Consider the following 19,534-nt stretch of genomic DNA (forward strand, 5'->3'; position numbering starts at 1 on the left):
TGTTTCGATTTTATTCATGTATGTACTTGCCTGAAAAATATTTTCATTACCAACAGAGTGAAACACACACAGTAAAATCCATCTCCACCACAGGACGATGCTTTATAAGCACTCCCCAGGGGCCGAGGCTTTCGGTCTGGGTGGGCAGCCAGCGAGGCCTTCCTGTGTGGAAGCAAAGGGTTGAAGACAGACCCGCTCGGAGCGTGGCTGCTCCTCCTTGCCCGGCGGAGAGCACATGGCCCCTGCAGCTGTCACTCAGGAGCCTCCTTCTCCTCCCCCTGCTGGACAAGCGCGGGCACGGCGCGGCCTCCCCCTGCTCCCGCCGAGCGCCAGGCCACTAGCGGGGGGAGGAGCGGAGCCGCAGCCGCAGCCGCAGCCGGAGTCGGCGGGGAGGGTTGGCGAGGAAGTGACCGGCCCCGCTCCCCTCCCCTCCCCTCCCCTCATGTGCTGCCGGGCATGAGCCCCGGCTCCCTCTCCTGCCGGCGCGGTGCCAGCAGCGGCGGGGCTCGGGGAGAGGCGACCTTCCGAGGGGGCCGCTGGGGCGGGAGATGCGCTTGTTTCCAGCGGCGCCAGGAGCAGCATGTTCCCCGATGCCGACAGCACTAGCGCCAGCAGCGGGCAGCCAGAGTCGGCGGGCGCCGCAGTCTCCGGCGTCCCGGGAGCGCGCAGCCCCGGCGGCCAGTCCTGCCGCAGCGGCGCCCCAGCGGCAGCCGCCGTCGCCGGCGGGGAGGAGGAGGCGGACGACGAGGAAGAGGAGGAGGATCCCGGCTCGTCCCGCCTGATGCTGGCGGCCGGGCTGGGGCTGCTGGCGGTGTCCGTGTTCCACCTGGGGCAGGCGGAGGCGGGGGACGGGGGGCAGCCGTGCCTGGCCCTGCTGCTGCTGCGACTGGCCCTCTACCTGGGCTGCGCGGCGGCCGCCTTCCTGCTGGGCACCTTGCTCGCCTTGAGCGGCCCGACCCGCGGCCACCTCCGGACCCCACCGGACTTCCCCGCCGCCTGGAGCCGCGGACCGAGGGGGGACGCTCCGCTCCTGCGGGCAGCCGCGGTAAGTGACACCCTGGCCTCTTCTCGCGGCTGGACAGACCCCTCCCGCCGATCCCGGCAGTGCCCCAGCTACATACCCTGGGCCCGGCAGTACAGAGGCCCTGGGCACATTTTGAACTGCGATTTCTTGCTCACTCCTGTGTTGGGTTAAATCCCCTCCAGCCGCAACACGGAGGGGCTGAGCTTCCTGTTCCCCTTCCCAGCACAGAGAGACCCCCGGGGGAATTGTGTGTGCCTGAAACCACACCGGGGGTGGGGAGCGGCTTCTGTAGAGTTTGCTGGACGTTAATCTTAAGCTTGGTCTCTGACAGATGTTGCGTTGCAAATGCTCTGCTTTGACAGCGCTGCTGCACTTAAGTGTTGTTGGCTACAGCTCGGTTAGGGGTTCCTGATCATACAAACTTGTCCCCGGTAAACGTTGTATGATGACAACGTTTTCCTGCAACAGTTGAAAACGATGTTTATTCAGGTCAGTTCAGCTCTGCTTAACAGGCACAAGTTATGCAAGTTGCTAAAGGGTGTATTTAAATCGAGAGTGCCTTTAGGTAGCCATCCGGCATCCTGGAACAAATGTCTGTCTTCTTGCCATTGCTTTATTTTAAAAAAATATTAAGGGGGAGGGTTTGTAAGTAAGATGCAAGATATTCATGTTGCTTCAATACAAATGCAGCTGTAGGGAGTTCCAAAGACTGTCCATGAGTAAACTTTATCATAATACCTCCTTCAACTCTTACACACCTGCAAGATGAACTTGGGAAAAACATGCAACTTTACATTCTGTTTACCCTTCCAGGTTAACACCCCTAAATATAACAGTTTTCCTGCTGAACTCCAAAGGCCAGTTGTGTAGAGGCAAACCCTGTGTTAACACATCCATAGACTTGCAGACTTATTGAGAAATGTTAGTCAAAGCAACTTATTTTAAGCATTTCCTGCCCCAAATAAAAAAATCACAGGACTGTGAAAACTATTGCTTGACACAAGGAATTGTTTTCACTCCAATACTGCATACAGATATAAAGGAATGTGTACCATCTGACATCCCAGGTAAGCTCAGTATAGCTGATAGGAGACCCATGTTTGTGAACTGCATAGTTCCATGAAAATATAGTGTAGGTAACCGAAATTCCACAGTAATAAAAAATGCACTTTGATATAGTGCATTTCATTAATGGATCTCAAAGTGCTTTACAATGAAGGGTAAGTGTTATTAGCCACATTTTGGTATAAAACCTAAGAATTAATAGGATCCAGGTAGTCATGTTTAATGCTTTAACTTTGGTGTTAACAGCAAGTGTTGAAAGTGTTGTCATTTCTGAATTTCCAGGATGATGTCTGATTCAGCTTTTGACAGCATGGGCCTTTGAAACTGAGATAGCAGAAATAGCCTGATATAGCCTGTTATAATTCACTCACTAGTATAGTTTGCCATTTTTCCACCTTTCTCATCAAAAGTGCTAACAAAACTCTATAAAACTTTTGGGGGAGGACTTGTTTCTTTGACCTATTAGTCATTAAAGAGGGAGTAGCAGGAAGGAACTAGTTTGTGACCAGAAATAAATTACCAGGCCTACTCCTGAGGGCTGCTGTCTATTGTTGTACAATAGAAAAGGACACAAAAAGAAAAGGAGTACTTGTGGCACCTTAGAGACTAACAAATTTATTAGAGCATAAGCTTTCGTGAGCTACAGCTCACTTCATCGGATGCATTTGGTGGAAAAAACAGAGGAGAGATTTATATACACACACACACAGAGAACATGAAACAATGGGTTTATCATACACACTGTAAGGAGAGTGATCACTTAAGATAAGCCATCACCCACAGCAGGGGGGGGAAAGGAGGAAAACCTTCCATGGTGACAAGCAGGTAGGCTAATTCCAGCAGTTAACAAGAATATCAGAGGAACAGTGGGGGGTGGGGTGGGGGGGAGAAATACCATGGGGAAATAGTTTTACTTTGTGTAATGACTCATCCATTCCCAGTCTCTATTCAAGCCTAAGTTAATTGTATCCAGTTTGCAAATTAATTCCAATTCAGCAGTCTCTCGTTGGAGTCTGTTTTTGAAGCTTTTTTGTTGAAGTATAGCCACTCTTAGGTCTGTGATCGAGTGACCAGAGAGATTGAAGTGTTCTCCAACTGGTTTTTGAATGTTATAATTCTTGACGTCTGATTTGTGTCCATTCATTCTTTTACGTAGAGACTGTCCAGTTTGGCCAATGTACATGGCAGAGGGGCATTGCTGGCACATGATGGCATATATCACATTGGTAGATGCGCAGGTGAACGAGCCTCTGATAGTGTGGCTGATGTGATTAGGCCCTATGATGGTATCCCCTGAATAGATATGTGGACAGAGTTGGCAACGGGCTTTGTTGCAAGGATAGGTTCCTGGGTTAGTGGTTCTGTTGTGTGGTGTGTGCTTGCTGGTGAGTATTTGCTTCAGATTGGGGGGCTGTCTGTAAGCAAGGACTGGTCTATCTCCCAAGATCTGAGAGAGCGATGGCTCGTCCTTCAGGATAGGTTGTAGATCCTTGATGATGCGTTGGAGAGGTTTTAGTTGGGGGCTGAAGGTGATGGCTAGTGGCGTTCTGTTGTTTTCTTTGTTGGGCCTGTCCTGTAGTAGGTGACTTCTGGGTACTCTTCTGGCTCTGTCAATCTGTTTCTTCACTTCAGCAGGTGGGTATTGTAGTTGTAGGAATGCATGATAGAGATCTTGTAGGTGTTTGTCTCTGTCTGAGGGGTTGGAGCAAATGCGGTTATATCGTAGCGCTTGGCTGTAGACAATGGATCGAGTGGTATGATCTGGATGAAAGCTAGAGGCATGTAGGTAGGAATAGCGGTCAGTAGGTTTCCGATATAGGGTGGTGTTTATGTGACCATCGCTTATTAGCACCGTAGTGTCCAGGAAGTGGATCTCTTGTGTGGACTGGTCCAGGCTGAGGTTGATGGTGGGATGGAAATTGTTGAAATCATGGTGGAATTCCTCAAGAGCTTCTTTTCCATGGGTCCAGATGATGAAGATGTCATCAATGTAGAAAAGGACAGTGCATTATTTCCAGTAGAAAAGGATTATTCAGCCAGATGTTGGATGCTGGTGACACTAGTAGGCAAAACTGGCATGAAGGCATGTTCCGGGTCCATCCCCAGCAGTGGGTAAAAGTGATAATATATCTGATTCAAAAGTGGCTACGCGTTTTTTTACACGGAGGTGCCTTCACCTTGTTCAGGGGTTTTTAGGAAGCAAATAGTGTATCTGCGCAATACGTGTGCAGGGGATAGGGTGTGGGTTGCAAAACCATTGAGGAGACACCCATTGGCCATATGAGGAAGCAGCTGTCACCGTCCTAACCTATATTGAGAGGGGTGTCCTGTTAAATGTTGTGGCTAATGGACTGACACAGTTCAGCTAGTTTTTTGGGGGGGGATGGGGGGAAACCTAGTGTTTATTAACACTATTAAGTGTATAAATATTCTTGGATATTAACGATAGTTAATATGAAATTGTAAAAACCCATCTGATGCTGAGAGAAAAAGATGTGCCAAGACTTAACCAACAGGCTTCAAACTCCATGGTCCATATCTTCAGGTAGTATAAATCAGCCTGAAGTAATGCAGCTGTGCTCATTTTCCCCCTTTGTGACTATCTGCCCCCCCCGCTCCTTTTTTTGTATTTTGAGTACACCCTGTATCTATGGTGCAAAACATCTCCAGATTACCTAGGTTTTAAATCTCTCACTGCCACAATAGGAAGAAACAAGTTGAGAGACCATTGAAATATACATACAGTGGAAACTGCTTAATTAGAGAAGATTGAGATTTAAATCAAGAACCAAAGCGAATGTTTTCACTCTGAACAACACAATACCTTAATCCAGTGGGCAAGAACAAGAGCTGAAATATCTAGAGACAAATACAGTTGCTTCACTTTATATGCTATATACACATTCTTTTCCTGGTATACTACCTCCCATTTCTCTCTGAAATTTTCTCCTCTCATTCCTGTCCACTAGTTTCATGTGTGGCGCTGTTGTCTCATCACACTTGTTTTGTATTGGCTCTCTACGGGTTTTATCCTGTGGTATTTTTAATTATTTCTGAAAATATTTTAAATCATTTAAAAAACCCAAAACCTCACAGTTCAGTAGCTGTGGCAAAGTTGCCTTGGTCCAGGGATAGCCCTTGCCCCAGGATCTGATGCCTGCCAAGATTCAATCAGTTATAATGTGCCAGATGTAGTCCAGTCATGGTCCTTTCCCACTAGACATAACCTGGCTATCTGAAAGGAGTGGGAAGGAAATGCCAAAAAAAGGAGTGAGGGGATTTCCTCCTTTCCATTTGGAAGCCCCTGTCCAAGGCATCTGACTTCCTAGGTCCTATAGTTGTTTTTTCTGACACAAAATTGCTTTAACCACCAAGGCTCTTCGTGTTGCAGATACATTTTTTCCAAAGAGGATTTTTTTATGGGTACAGAAATCATTCTGATCAGTGCTTGGATACCATAGCAGTGGGGGCAGTATTAGAAACTTGATAGGTATTACATAAAAATATAGGCCACCCAGTAGATTTTGTTGCCAAATCTCTCATTCATCTTTCTTTCTGTAATAATTCGTAAGATAAGATCACCTCTTCCTATCATGCTTTCTATAATATTTACAAATCTTCTGATCTTGCTTAACTGTTGCTTTCCCATCTGTCATGGATCCTTCTGATACCATTTTTCTATCCCTTTCAAGAGCCAGTAATGGGGCATTAGGTACCTGTGAAGCTAGAGTTTCCCAAACTTTGACACACCTTTCCTTTCTTCAAGCACAGAAAAGAATAATCTTCTAGAATAGTTTTCTAAAGAAGGTTATAGATGGAGGGCAGAAGGCCTTCATTGGAAAAATAATCTATTTGGAGTGGGTATTTTGATGTGAGCTCAAAGCAAGCATGTTAATTGTTCTTTCTTTCAGGGTGACTTCCACTTTAGGCTCAGCGAATGAGGAAACACTAAGTATTCAGTAATAAATATTTATTCTAACTGGAGCTGGGTTGTGCTCTCAGAGAGTTGATAGGAGTGTTTAATTGACTTCAAAGGGAGCTGGGTCAGGCCCTTATCTTATACTTCAGTTAAACTCTCCATTAAAAAAATAGTTTTGCCAAAGGCCTTGATTCTGCATATACTTATGATGCTTGAGTAGTCCCATTGTTTTCAACAGGTCTATTAATGTGAGTAAAATAACTTACACGAGTAAGTGCCGAAGGATCAGGCCCTGAATAAGCAAAATTTGTGCTTTCCAACCATTGTTTTGTTTGAAAAGTCTCCCAGAGAAGCTATGTCCCACAATGCTAAATGTACTTTGCTTAACCTCTATGGGAGGTGAAAGGTGGGATTTTGTGTGTGTGTGTGTTTTGAAGCTGAGATTGTTCAGTGAATGTATTAGAAACTTATTGTGAATTACATGGAAAAATAACACATTACATTGAAAGAAGAAAAGGAGTACTTGTGGCACCTTAGAGACTAATAAATTTATTAGAGCATAAGCTTTCGTGAGCTACAGCTCACTTCATCGGATGCATTTGGTGGAGAAAACAGAGGAGAGATTTATATACACACACACACACACACACAGAGAACATGAAACAATGGGTTTATCATACACACTGTAAGGAGAGTGATCACTTAAGATGAGCCATCACCAGCAGCGGGGGGGGGAGGGGGGAAGAAGGAGGAAAACCTTTCATGGTGACAAGCAAGGTAGGCTAATTCCAGCAGTTAACAACTGCTGGAATTAGCCTACCTTGCTTGTCACCATGAAAGGTTTTCCTCCTTCTCCCCCCCCCCCCGCTGGAATTAGCCTACCTTGCTTGTCACCATGAAAGGTTTTCCTCCTTTCCCCCCCCCCCTCCCCCCCCACTGCTGGTGATGGCTCATCTTAAGTGATCACTCTCCTTACAGTATGTATGATAAACCCATTGTTTCATGTTCTCTGTGTGTGTGTGTATATAAATCTCTCCTCTGTTTTTTCCACCAAATGCATCCGATGAAGTGAGCTGTAGCTCACGAAAGCTTATGCTCTAATAAATTTGTTAGTCTCTAAGGTGCCACAAGTACTCCTTTTCTTTTTGCGAATACAGACTAACACAGCTGCTACTCTGAAACCTGACATTACATTGAAAGACTTCAAAGAAAGTGTGTCATTTAGTTAATATGCATCTATGAACAGAAGCAAAATTTAATGTAAATCAGACTTAATTTACTTTGTGTCTTTGGTTAATTTTTGTTTTTTGCTTTTGCTCCTTCACCAAAACCTGAAGACTTATTTTCCAGTAGTTTGAAGATCTGTGTCTGCACAGCAGCGCACTGTATCAAAATGATATTTTTTTCATATGTGATGTATTGAGTGACCAGCTCTCTGTAGGCAACACCCCTGATTCCACATCAAGTTTAGTTCTGTGAAGATAGTTGGTTTGTTTTTGTTTTTTCTTCTCCTGTCCTCTTTTTTTTTTTTTTAATTTTCATTAACTTCTATATGAATGAAAAAAAACATGCAGACCATTCATGGAAGTAGTACAATAAATAAAAGCAATGGTAAACATTTAGCTATAGAAGCTAATATTTATAGACAGACAATCCTTTCTCATAGATCATAACATGTATGGTTCTAGGCTGTATTTAGCTTTCAGTCCTTTAACATAAATAGGAAATATTCCCAACACTTAGAAGGAATTGGTGCTAGACAAGATGCTGTAGGACAATAAAGAAATGTAATGTCCTAATTGTACTCTCTTCTAATAAAAACTCTTAAAATTCCCTGAAGATATTTATGTACCAAACAGAAACATGCCCTTTCACACAGAAGTTAGAGATGGAAAAGACCTATTAGAATATCCATCTTCCTGTAAATTTAGGCTTGTACTGTTCAGCGCCTTGGGTTAATCAGATATACTAATTTGTGTTAATAGTGTTTGAGATAATTTTGACTGATTTTAAAAAAGTCCCTTGAATGGATGGATAACTGAAAGGGGGAAAAAATAAACTTGTGTGTTCACAGGTTTCTCTTAATGTAGTTTCAAGGAACTTGGAGGCCACAGTAGTGCTCTTTTTTTCCTTTCTAAATTGTGTTTTGACACTTAGTCACTTTAATGACTCTTAATTATTGGGTTGAGTTGCCACACTCACTTTTAGAAATACCAAAACTAAGATGGATGAGATGCTTATTAGAGCCAATGACTATACATTTAGTTGATATGAATGATACTTTATAGAGAGTGGTTTATTTAATCTAACTTGAACTAACAGAAAGGAGAAGAAACATGTTTTCCAGCAAAAAAAAATATGTATTGGTCATAACATCACCCCCCAGATTCTGGAGATTAGTTGTTTTACTGTTTTAAATTCACATAAAAAGATTCTCATGTATACACATGCCCAGCATTGAGTGTATATATTATGTATTTTATGTACATTATATATATGTATATATATTAAACCTGATATAGTTAGTCACTTTTTTTGTTTTGAACTTATCTTAGGAAGATATCTTTCACATATACTTAGCAGGATTCCTTCTTCAAAAGTATTTTTATACAGTTATTCTGACTGTGAGACTTACACGGCTCTGTTTCACATTCTGAGGTGGCCAGCTTTTCTTTCAGTCCATATGTAATTTGATAATGCTATGTACATAGGTCCCTTGTGTAAGAAGAGAAGAATTGCATCTTTCTCCCCAGACTGCCTAACAATTGCTCAGCCTTTGGAGCTGCTGGGGTCCAGGAAGATGAGTTATATTACTTAAATTGTAGAAAAATCAGTAGTGAGATTATTGGAAAATAGTCCCTTGTGGATCAGACAGGATAGCTGGCGGCCTAGACCAATAATTTGATATGATGTAGAAAGCTGAGCATTCTTCCCTCTTCTGATGGGGAGAATCAACCCCGGGGGTTGGGATGGTAAATATCAGGAGCCCCCGCAGCTATCAGAGGAGGTACACCTTCACGTGTAGGTCTCTTTTTTCTAAAATGTGATTACATGCACTAGGTGGAGGAGGGAGGGCTGGGCACAATGTGGAATGGCAGAAACAACATCCTACGCATCTTTTGATTAGGTTTGGATATGTTATTCAGGAACATCCATAATTATCCTAAAAATTAGTTTTTTCTGCAAAATCTACCTGCTGAAGCCTAATTTATCCTTCCCCCGATTCTTAAGAGATATACAGAAAATTACTGATCCTTAAGGTGTCCTGCTATCCACTTCTGTCCATCTTGAGAATATGCTATTTGCAGTTCTGTCACCACTGCTTTTTGATCCTAGGACTTCTGATTCCAAAAACCAAGAATTCTGGACTGTCCTTGTTCAAGATTGCTCACCAGTTTCTCCTCCTCCTCTGCATTTTGACATCTGAAGATGTGCTAGTTTGTCCTTATCTAAGTGTTTTGTTAATCTCCCTTTAATGATGCGGTCAGCTAATTTTCCTAATGCTGAAGTGAATCTTATTAATGTGTAATTCAATAAATAAATAAATACATAAATAAAAGGCAGATGGTATGATTGGGGGAAGGGATAGTTCAGTGGTTTGAGCATTGGCCTGCTAAACCCAGGGTTTTGAGTTCAATCCTTGAGAGGGACATTTAGGGATCTGGGGCAAAAATTGGGGATTGGCCCTGCCTTGAACAGGGGGTTGGACTAGATGACCTCCTGAGGTCCCTTCCAACCTTGATATTCTATGATGGCAGCAATCTTCAGAAATATTTCTAAGGTTATATTACATAGATCCAGTCCTGCAGTGAGAGTTCCACTTGCAGAACTGGGGTCATGATTTTTATAGCTCTGCTACGTGATACTTTTTATTATTTTCTTTTACAGCTCTGTTGAATACTCTTTGCCCTTGGGGATTTATGACACTTTCCTTAGAACTCAAAATCTGACAGGATTATGCCTTGATTCGTTGCAAAATTTAACCTTGGGGTGGTAACTTCTTCCTCCTCTTCCTCAGTGAAGGCTGTTGCAAGGCAATTAAATTCTTTTGGAAACTCTTCATCTTATTTATTTGCTCCCATGACTCCTTGGTGATAGAGTGGCCTTCAGACTTGCATGCAGCCTTCTTGTGTTAGACAAATTGAAAGGCTTCCTTGTTGTCTTGCTTTGCAACCCATTGCTATTTTCTTCTCATGTATCCTCTTTTGTCATCTTTATCTCTGTCTCACAGCTTGCCTGGCAGTTCATTTGGATAATATTATTTAGACATTTAATATTTGGCTTCAGAAACCATGTTGGTTTTGGGGGGTGCTGTTCATTTTAAAAGAAGTATTTTATGACTGACCAAGAGAACATAATTAAAGAGCAGCTTCTCTCTGACAAGTGAGCCACATTGTTTCAGTATTTAGGTGGCCAAGTGGTGGGATGGCCAGATTATCACTATCCAGATCTTTGGCAGGGAAGTCACAAACTTGGGACCAAAACTTGATTGGAAGCCCAGTAAAAAACTGTTCCCATTTGGATTTTTCATTCAGGATATGCCTTGGAATTTAGAATGCTCTCTCTAAAACACTTGATCACTCATAAAGGTTCTAGAGAGAAACTTGTTTTGGGCCTCGTATTATTACTTGATTTTTGTTAGCTTGTGATTTGCAAAGGGGAGCAAACCCACAGAAGAAATTACCCAGGGGAAAAGACAATTACACATTTTCTCCCTCCTTCCTCTCCTCTGGTTTGGCTTAGCTGGCTATGTGTTATTCACAAAATAGCTTCATGGTCTATGGGCAATGTGGATAAAGAAAATGTGATGGTAAAAGCAGAGGATCCTGGGGGCAGCCACTCTGCACTGTGTTTCCCAAAGAGAATGCTCACCCAGCATAGTGGAAAAGGAGCAAAATTAATGCTGATTAAAGCAGAATTCCTTCTCCATGGTCTTCCGTCCCCCATTAAAGGAGTCGGAACACAGTGTCTTTGCTGTAGAAGGAGGCTTGAGCTCAAATGATTGGAGATAAATGCAGAAGGATTGTCTCTGTAGTAGGTTAAGATGGGGTCCATGATCTGTGTGTGGAGTTGAGGCCTGGGTTTTTCCCAAACCTTAACCTATTCAGATTCTTCTGCTTTCGAATTTGCCGGGACCTTTGGGTTTGAGGACTGATTGTTTTCTTCCATACATTCTCATAAAGGAGGAGAGCATAGGGCTATTCTGTAGGCAGGGAATCCTCTGTTAACTTATCATTATACTTATGAAATTGTGCACAAACCTTTGCTCTGATTCTGAAGGCCTTTTTTCCATATTAAAGATGTGATAGAACCACTAACGGATGAAAAAGGAATATTGCTTTGTAAATAGGTATTTAAATGCTAACATTACTTTGCTAAATTAGAAATAATCACAGGATATGAGGAAAGATAGTACATTCAAAACATTTTTTTCTCAAACTGAGTAGTCTTGTCTGTTTAATTTGATACAACTTTAATTTAACTTTCTATAAAGTTGTTTTGTTGGAAACTCCTAGTTGTAGAAGCTAGGGGTTGGGTGTGTGTGTGTGTGTGTGTGTGTGTGTGTGTGTGTGTGTGTATTGTGACGGAGCAAGGCCAGATGGCTATGGAAGAGTAGTCCATTTGGGATCCGGGAAGAGGGCGGGCGAAGCCCGTCCACTACTAAAGGATCCCCCGCAGCCTAGCAGGGGGATCCACAGGACCTAGATTCCAAATAATTCGGGGGGACAACTAATGAAATAACAGGGACAGGAGCGTGGTCAAAGGGTCAAACAAAGGGAACCGGACGGGGACACCGAGCAGAGCCCACTACTCCTCAAAGGCATCAAGGGAGTCAGAGGACGCCGCCCAGAGGAACTCTGCCCAGATAAGTGAACGGACCGAGGATCAGAAATAGGCCCCACAGTCACAGGAGACTCCATTGGCCAACCTCCTCACTCTGGAGTTATAGATGGCCATTTTGTCTAGGGCCAGGAGGAGGCTGACCAGGAGATCCCGTGACTTTGTGGGGCCACGGATAGGGAGTGCATAAATAAGAAGGTGAGGGGAAAAGTGCAACCAAAACCGTAATAAAATATTGGTGAGGAGCTGGAATAGAGGCTGCAGCCTGGCACACTCCAAGTATATATGTGCCAGGGTTTCCCTCACGCCGCAAAAGGGGCAGGTGTCTGGGATTGAGGTGAACCGTGCCAAGTATACGCCCGTGCTTACGGCTCCGTGAAGGAGCTGCCAACTGACATCCCTGGCGGGTCTTGGGACTAAGGTGGAGTATAAGCTGGCCCACCAGGGCTCCTCACCCTCCAAAAGCGGCAGGAGGTCCCGCCATTTTGTATCGGGGCGGGACACAAGGGTGAGGGCATGAAGGGTGTGGAGCACGAGTGTGTAGAGATGTTTCCTTGGCGTGGTTTGAAAGCAGACTGGCTGCATCTCGTGCAGCTGGCTTCTAGTGAAGGGGTGAAGGGGTCGGTTGGGTCCACAGGGCAGGGGTCCAATTAAAAGGTCCGGCGGGCCTGGGGTAGCGGGTTGGCGGGGCGTGCCCTCGTGCAGGACCCGGTCGAGATAAACCTGAGCAGCGAGCGGCAAAGCGGCCGTCACCTCCTGAAGTATGCGCCGGGGAGTACAAGGTCTGGAAAGCCCCATGCGCTGAGCGAGCGTCAGGGGATCCAGCCAGTCTCCCCGGTCATAGTCCAGGAGGTCTCCGACTCTTGTGACCTCTGCCAGGATCAACCTCTGGCGCACCGAGTGGGACTCTGCCACCTGCACACGGAGCTGGGGGTTGTGAAGCAGGGGTTCCGTGAGGAGATCTGCCCCCTCGGTGGCCACCACGGACCTGGTCGTTGTAAAGAGTTTTCAGGTCCGGAGGAGGTCCTAGTAGAAGACTGGCAGCCCGGAGAGGTCTCGCGGAAGACCTCTCGGATGGAGATAAAGGAGCTGCTGGTCGTATCGGAGCCCTCGGAAGCGGCGCAGGAAGGCGTGCGCCAGTATGCTCCACGCCGGACTACCTGCACCATAAAGGAGCCTCTGCAGGGTCTGGAGGCGGAAGACATTTTAGGCCCTGCCCTCCCTCCTCCAGAGGTAGATGGAGAACCTCTGCAGGGACCCAGTGCAGTCCTGACCAAAAAAACTCCAGAATCGATGTGCGGAGGTTGGCCAGGAAACCCGGGGCCGGGACCAGGGTGTTGAGCTGGTACCAGAGCATGGACAGGACTAGTTGATTAAGCACCAGCACTCTCCCTCGAAGGGAGAGGCACCATAGTAGTCCTGTCCATTTCCGGAGCTGCTCTATCACCCCGCCCTCTAAATTCTGCCAGTTCTCCGGCAGAGAGGGATGCGTGGCAGAAAGGTAAACGCCCAGATAGAGCAGTGGACCCGTGCTCCACCGGATGGCCTGAAGCACGGGTGGGAGGGAGCTCGTCTGCCGCAAGTCCCCTACCACCAAGCCAGATGTCTTGACCCAGTTGACCCGCGCAGAGGAGGCTGCCGAATAGATGGCCTGGCAAGCCTCCACCCACGTCAAGTCGCCCGGGTCCTGGACCACGAGGAGCACGTCATCAGCGTACGCCGACAGGATCAGCCACAGCTCCGGCTCCCACAGCACCAACCCTGTCAACCACCTTCGGAGGAGACAGAGGAAGGGCTCGATCGCCAGAGCGTACAGCTGGCCCGAGAGGGGGCACCCCTGCCGTACTCCTCGCCCAAAGCTGACCTGTTCGGTCAGGGTCCAGTTGAGCCTGACCAAACACTCTGCGGAGGCGTACAGCACCCGGAGAAAACCCACAAACTGGGGTCCAAAGCCAAACGCTTGCAGAGTGCTCAGGAGATACTCGTGATCCACCCTGTCGAACACCTTCTCCTGATCTAAGGACAGGAGGGCGAACGACAGACCATCCCTACACCCAAGTTCCAATAGGTCCCGGACCAGATATAGGTTGTCGAAGATGCTGCGGCCCGGGACGGTGTAGGTCTGGTCTGGGTGGACCACGTCCGCCAGCACGGACCCTAGCCGCAGCGAGATTGCTTTTGCCACGATTTTGTAGTCCGTGCTGAGGAGCGAGACGGGACACCAATTTCGTAAATCGCGGAGGTCCCCCTTCTTCGGCAGTAAGGCAAGCTCGGCTCGCCTGCATGAAAGAGGGAGGACCCCGCTCTGCAAAGACTCGGCCCAGACGGTGACTAGGTCTGGGCCCAGGATGTCCCAGAACACGCGGTAGAACTCCACGGTCAGCCCGTCCATGCCCGGAGATTTATTGATGGGCATGAGATGGAGGGCTTCCGAGAACTCGGCCAGAGTGAGCGGCAGCTCTAGCCGGTCTCGGTCGCCCGTGCTGACCATCGGGAGCTCCTCCCAGAGCACTCTGCAAGCGTTAGGATCGGTCGGATCCGGGGAGAAAAGGCTTGCGTAGAAGGCTCTCGCCCTCCCGCACATCTCCACCGGATCCGTGAGGGGAGTGCCGTCTTCTGCCAGTAGGCAGATGATATGTTTCTTAGCCCCCCTCTTTTTCTCCAGGGCGTAGAAGAAGCTGGAGCCGCGATCCATCGCCCGAAGGAGACAGATGCGGGATCGAACAAAGGCACCCCGGGCCCGATGGTCCTCGAGGGTCCGGAGCTCCTCCCGCTTCTCCCGGCCCGCTCCGCAGAGGGGTGGATCCTCGGGGCTGGCGGCCAGACGCCTCTCCAGCTCTAAGATCTCCCGTTCCAACTGCTCTATCGTCGCATCCCTCCGTTGGCTGGCGCCCCGGGTGTAGTCACGGCAGAAGAGCCGGGCACGCACCTTCCCTAGGTCCCACCACCGTCGCGCCGAGAGAAAGGCACGCCGATGCCCTTGCTAGGCCAGCCAGAACTCCCAGAAGGACGCCACGAAGCCCGCATCCTCCAGCAAGCTGTTGTTAAAATGCCAGTAGGCCGGCCCCGGCCTCTCTGCTCAGAGGGAGGCTGTCACAGTGGCTATATGATGGTCAGAAAATGGGGCCGGCCGGATGCTGGAGGAGTGGGCTCGTGAAAGATGAAAGCGTGATAAATAAATGCGGTCCAAATAGGAGGGGCGCGACCGATGGGCCTCCACCTGGACAAAGGTGAACGTGGAAGTGTCATCCGGGTGGTGATCGCGCCAGACGTCCACCAGGGAGTGGTGTTCGACTATCTCTTGGAGGACGGCGACGGCGGCCGGGCTCTGCTCGGTTCCCGAGCGGTCCCGTTCCTCAAGGGTGATGTTAAAGTCCCCTCCCAGGACCAGGCACTCCTGAGGATCCAAGGTGTCGAGGAAGGTGGACACCTGCTGATAGAATTGCAGCCGCTCCGAACTCGCTGCTGGGGCATAGATGTTGATGAGGTTGACTACGAGCTCCTCGATGCGGACCCGGAGGTGCAACAGGCGGCCCGGCACAGCCTCGGCGACCCCCTGCACCTCGGGCCATAGGTCGGGGGAGAACAGGGTCGCCACTCCAGCCGTACGAACTGTGAGATGGCTAAAGTAGACCCTGTCCCCCCAATCCAGCCGCCAGCTGTCTTTGGCGGTATGATCCGTATGGGTCTCCTTCAGGAAAACCACAGAATACCCCCCCTCCCGAAGGAAGGGGAGCACCTGGGACCTGCGGAGACCCATCCTACAGCCACGGGTGTTCAATGTTGCGATGGTAAAAGATGCCATGAGGAGGGCTGGGGGGGATCCTCGCCGGCAGGGATGCTCGCGGCTCCCAACGGGCCATGCAGCAGTCCATGACCCACCCCGTAGGTGAGTAAGGAGTCACGGAAGAGGCGGACCCGCTGGTAGGCCACGGCGCCCTGCCTCCCGGTCCTTTTACCCTCCCCCATGAGGGCCCTTGCGGCCCGGAGGATTTGATTAAAGTCCCCCCATCGCTGGAAGGCAAGCTGGACTTTGTTGCGGGAGCCACGGACGTCTTCTAGAAACTCCCGCAACTCCTCTCGCAGCGCATGGGGGCAGGGGGTTACGGTCTGGTTACTCCCCGACGGGGCCCTTGGTACAGCCCCGTGGCCCACCAAGATGGGCAGACAGGGTGCGAACCCCCGACGGGGCTCCTGATGGATTCGCCTGAACACTGAGGCGATAGGGGGCGGTGGGGGGAGGATAGCAGCCCCTGGTGGGTCGGGACGGGTATACACAAAGGCCACTCCCTGGGAGTCATCTGTCGGAAAAGGGAAAGAAACAGCCCTAGGGGTGGCAATAACATCTCGGGAGGTGGACGGGATGGGGCAGGGGCATGGTTAGAGGTGAGAGTCTGGGCGGGAAGAGGGCTCTCAGTGATGCCGGGCGCAAGCTCTGTGGTGGATTTGGCAGCCACGGCAAAGGGTGGAATCTCTTCTGTAGGGCCCTCTCCCGGGAAGGAGGTTGAATGCTCCTCACCAGCGAGGGATGCCCCTGGTGGCTCAGGTTCCAGCCGCGTGGCACTGGCCGTCGCCTCAACTGGCTCGGCGGCTCTCAGCGGGGTGCCCTCTGCAGCCGGGTTGATGGAGGAGTCCAGGGGCTCCTCGGAGGTGGGAGCAGAAGCAATGGTTACAGGGAAGGAGTATGGGGAAAGGGGGGCTGGAATTAAGTCGCCCAGATCGAGGCCCTCTGGCATAGGATCGTCCTCCCCCTGTGTGACCGGGGTCAGACCCAGGTTCTTGATCTCCTCATATATAGACGGGAAATTGTTTTCCGCTACCCCGGGATTCTCCCCGCCGGCACCTGACGCGACGGTTGCTTCGGGGCACACTGGGGTTTCAGATGGTGCCTTGGGGGGTCTTGGAGGGGAGGGACTCCTGTGGAGGGGAGACGCTGCCTTCCAGTGCTGCCACGTCTTCCCCAGCCGGCTCTGGTGGATGGAACACACCCATGGGTAGAGCGGAAGGCTCGGCATCGGTGCCCCCCTTCCTGGTCTTCCAGGGGGGCCTCCGCATCAGATGGAAGGAGCGGAGCTCGAGCCTTCCGCTTGCCCCGCTTCCCCTAGACTAGGGCCCAGCCCTCCATGGCATCATCCAGGGTCTGGCTAGCAGGGGTTGTGTCAGGGGGCAGAGGCGATGGCTCAGGGACTCGAGGGGGTAATGGTGGGGCAGGACAAGGGAGGGAAGATTTCCCTTGGGGCGGGCCCTTTGCCCTTACCCCATGCCCGGCGGTGTCCTTGCCGCACCCTCCTGCACAGGCCCCGCCAGATTGCTAGCAGCGGGGGCGGGGCTCTCCCGCTCGTCTGGGCATAGTTGGGAAAGTGCCCCTTGAGCCCGAGCGGGAGCAATGGTGGACTGGGAAGGAGGAGGGGTGGTTTCGGGCGCCAGGCAGCCATGGGGGCTGGCGATGACGGGGCCGGTGCCCTGCTGGGGATCGGGGGGGCCGGATGCCCCTCCTTGCCGGGCCAAGGGGCAGTCCCTCCGGACATGCCCCATCGCCCGGCAGAGGTAGCACCGGGCCTCCCCCGTGGAATAATGCACCCGGTAATGGGCCCTGGTAGGGGACTAGGAAGGACCCCTCCAGGCCTCTCCGTCACGCGCCGCCGGCGGCAGTTGAAGCTGCACTTGCCGGCGGAACGAGAGGACGTGACGGAGGGTGGGGTCTTTGCAGCCCAACGGGAGAGGGCTGATGACAGAGATGAGCTTCCCCAAGGTAGAAAGGGCGGGTAACAGGGCAGCATTGGGGAGAAAGGGAGGGACGGAGGTCAGGACCAGGCAGACGCCCAGGTCCTCTAAGGGGACAAAGACGCCCCCCCACTGCCAGGCCCTTCTCCACCGCCTCCTGGGCGGCGGCCTCCAATGCTAAGAAGAAGACGACCTTGCCATACATTTTGGAGGCCGCCACAATGGCCGTGGGCCGCACCACCCTCGCCAACGCCCGCACATAGGTCTCCACGTGGGGTGAGGCGGGCACCAGGAGGCAACGGACGCCGTGCTTCCTAGTCATCGTGGGAAAGGGGCCCCGGCCACTATAGATGGTAGTGGAGGCGGTGGACAGGGAGATGACGTAGTGGCAGGCAGGGGGGCTGCCGCCACCTAGGCGTACGCCCTGGGGGCCGGGGGAGGGACACCCACAGAGCTGGTGGAGGGAACAGCGGGGAGGGACGCCCCAGCCGGCGGTGGGGCCGGGGCATTGGGGGCAGCCCCTGCCATGGAGGGCCTGGTCTTCTTATCAGGGCCCTTCCCTTTCTTCTTCCCCTGGCCCTTCCCGCCGGCTGGGGGGCTCCCCCTAAATCTGAGGGGGTGATAGACGTGGCAGCAGTGGAGGTCACCCCGGTGCCCGTTGCTGCTGGTGCCCCAGCGGGGGCGGTGGCAGATGGTTCGGCAGCGGAGGTAGAAGCTTGGGGGGGTGACGGAAGGGTAGGCGGGGGAGGGGGAGCTCGGGCTGCTGGAGGGGTCTCCCCCGTCTCATCCCCCGCCATCATGAGCAAGGAGGGAAGGGGGGACACCAGAAGGAGGAGGGGAGAGGGGAAGCAGGTCGACCATTCCTCCCCGCTAGGCTGCAGGCAGGGGAGGAGGGCGCCAAAAGGGGTGGGCTGGATGGGGGACAATCAGGGGTTAGGGGTCAGTCACCGACACAAGGTGGAATTCCGGCTCCTCTTGGTGCACTAGGGGAAGGGGGCATAAAACAACATTGGGGGTGCAGTGAAGAGGGTTGCAACTAAAATGGGGAATTGCACAAGCGCATGGGAGGGGGCATGGGCACACGGAGCGAGGGGCTACGTAGTCTGGAGGTAGAACAGGGAAACCAAGCGGCTAGCTTCAGAGGCTGGGGTGGGGCAAACAAACAAAGGCTGCAGAAGGAAATGGGCGGGGTAGGCAAACAAACTGAAGCTAATACGGGGGGCTAGGACAAAAGGGGGGGCAAGGCTACAAGTGGCAAATGGGGCAGGTAGTAAAGGGCAAGCTGGGGGGTAAACAGTCCGGGGGGGGCACATGCACCCACGTGCGCTTGCACAAGTCTTTTTAAGCTGGCTGCTGCTTCTGGCCCAAAGGGTGGAAATAGGGCGTGGCAAGCCAAGCAAGCAGCTGAGTCCAGAGGCAGGAGCTGAGGCAGATGGTATACAGCCAGTGGGGGTGGTGGAGGGGGCAGTGGTGGTGGTAGTAGTGGTGGGGGTTGGGGGGATGCACAGATGGATTGGGGGGCAGCTCCACGCCACACCCCCTGTGTCCCTGGAAACACAGTCAAGTCCTCCACCACAAGAGCACAGTTTGAAAATTACTCAGTCTTAGGCCCCCTCCACGGTGGTCTGCAAAGTCTCTAGGTGCTTCCCCACTGGTAGATGGTCCTCTTCTCCTCCTCGGGCTTCAGCAGTTCCAGGCAGCAGACTCCACTGGAGCAGCAGCAGCAGCAGCAGCTGCTCCAGGAACTCCAGGTGGTGGTCGAGGCAGGCAGAAAGGACCCCTCTTAGGTGGTGGTGGTGGTATCCACAACAGCAGTGGCTGGGGTCCCTCGCTCCTCCTCTCTGGGGAGTGGGCTAGCAGCCCCCCCCGGGGCTGCAGTTGGAGCAGTAGCAGCACCCAAGAGTGGGGGGTCCAGCAGCCAGGTAGCAGAGAACGGGGGGTGTCTGGCCCAGCCAGGGGAG

The 19,534-nt window shown here is 50.9% G+C and overlaps 1 protein-coding gene across 5 annotated transcripts in view; it reads left to right on the forward strand.

Annotated features, from left to right (window-relative positions):
• Positions 1-303: 303 nt before the first annotated feature.
• The window catches only part of SNX25 (sorting nexin 25), a 180,155-nt gene continuing 160,924 nt past the window's right edge, over positions 304-19,534 (forward strand). For 2 of the 5 annotated variants that reach the window (XM_038398922.2, XM_038398925.2), the window contains exon 1: positions 318-1,045. In XM_038398922.2, coding sequence (XP_038254850.1) covers positions 581-1,045 — 465 coding nt within the window. In that variant the 5' untranslated portion in view covers positions 318-580. Of the gene's footprint in view, positions 1,046-19,534 lie in introns of all 5 variants that reach the window. The other 3 variants (XM_038398924.2, XM_038398923.2, XM_038398921.2) reach the window with 3 other exon arrangements.

The sequence above is a fragment of the Dermochelys coriacea genome, chromosome 4 (assembly GCF_009764565.3).
Source record: "Dermochelys coriacea isolate rDerCor1 chromosome 4, rDerCor1.pri.v4, whole genome shotgun sequence".
NCBI lineage: Eukaryota > Metazoa > Chordata > Testudines > Dermochelyidae > Dermochelys > Dermochelys coriacea.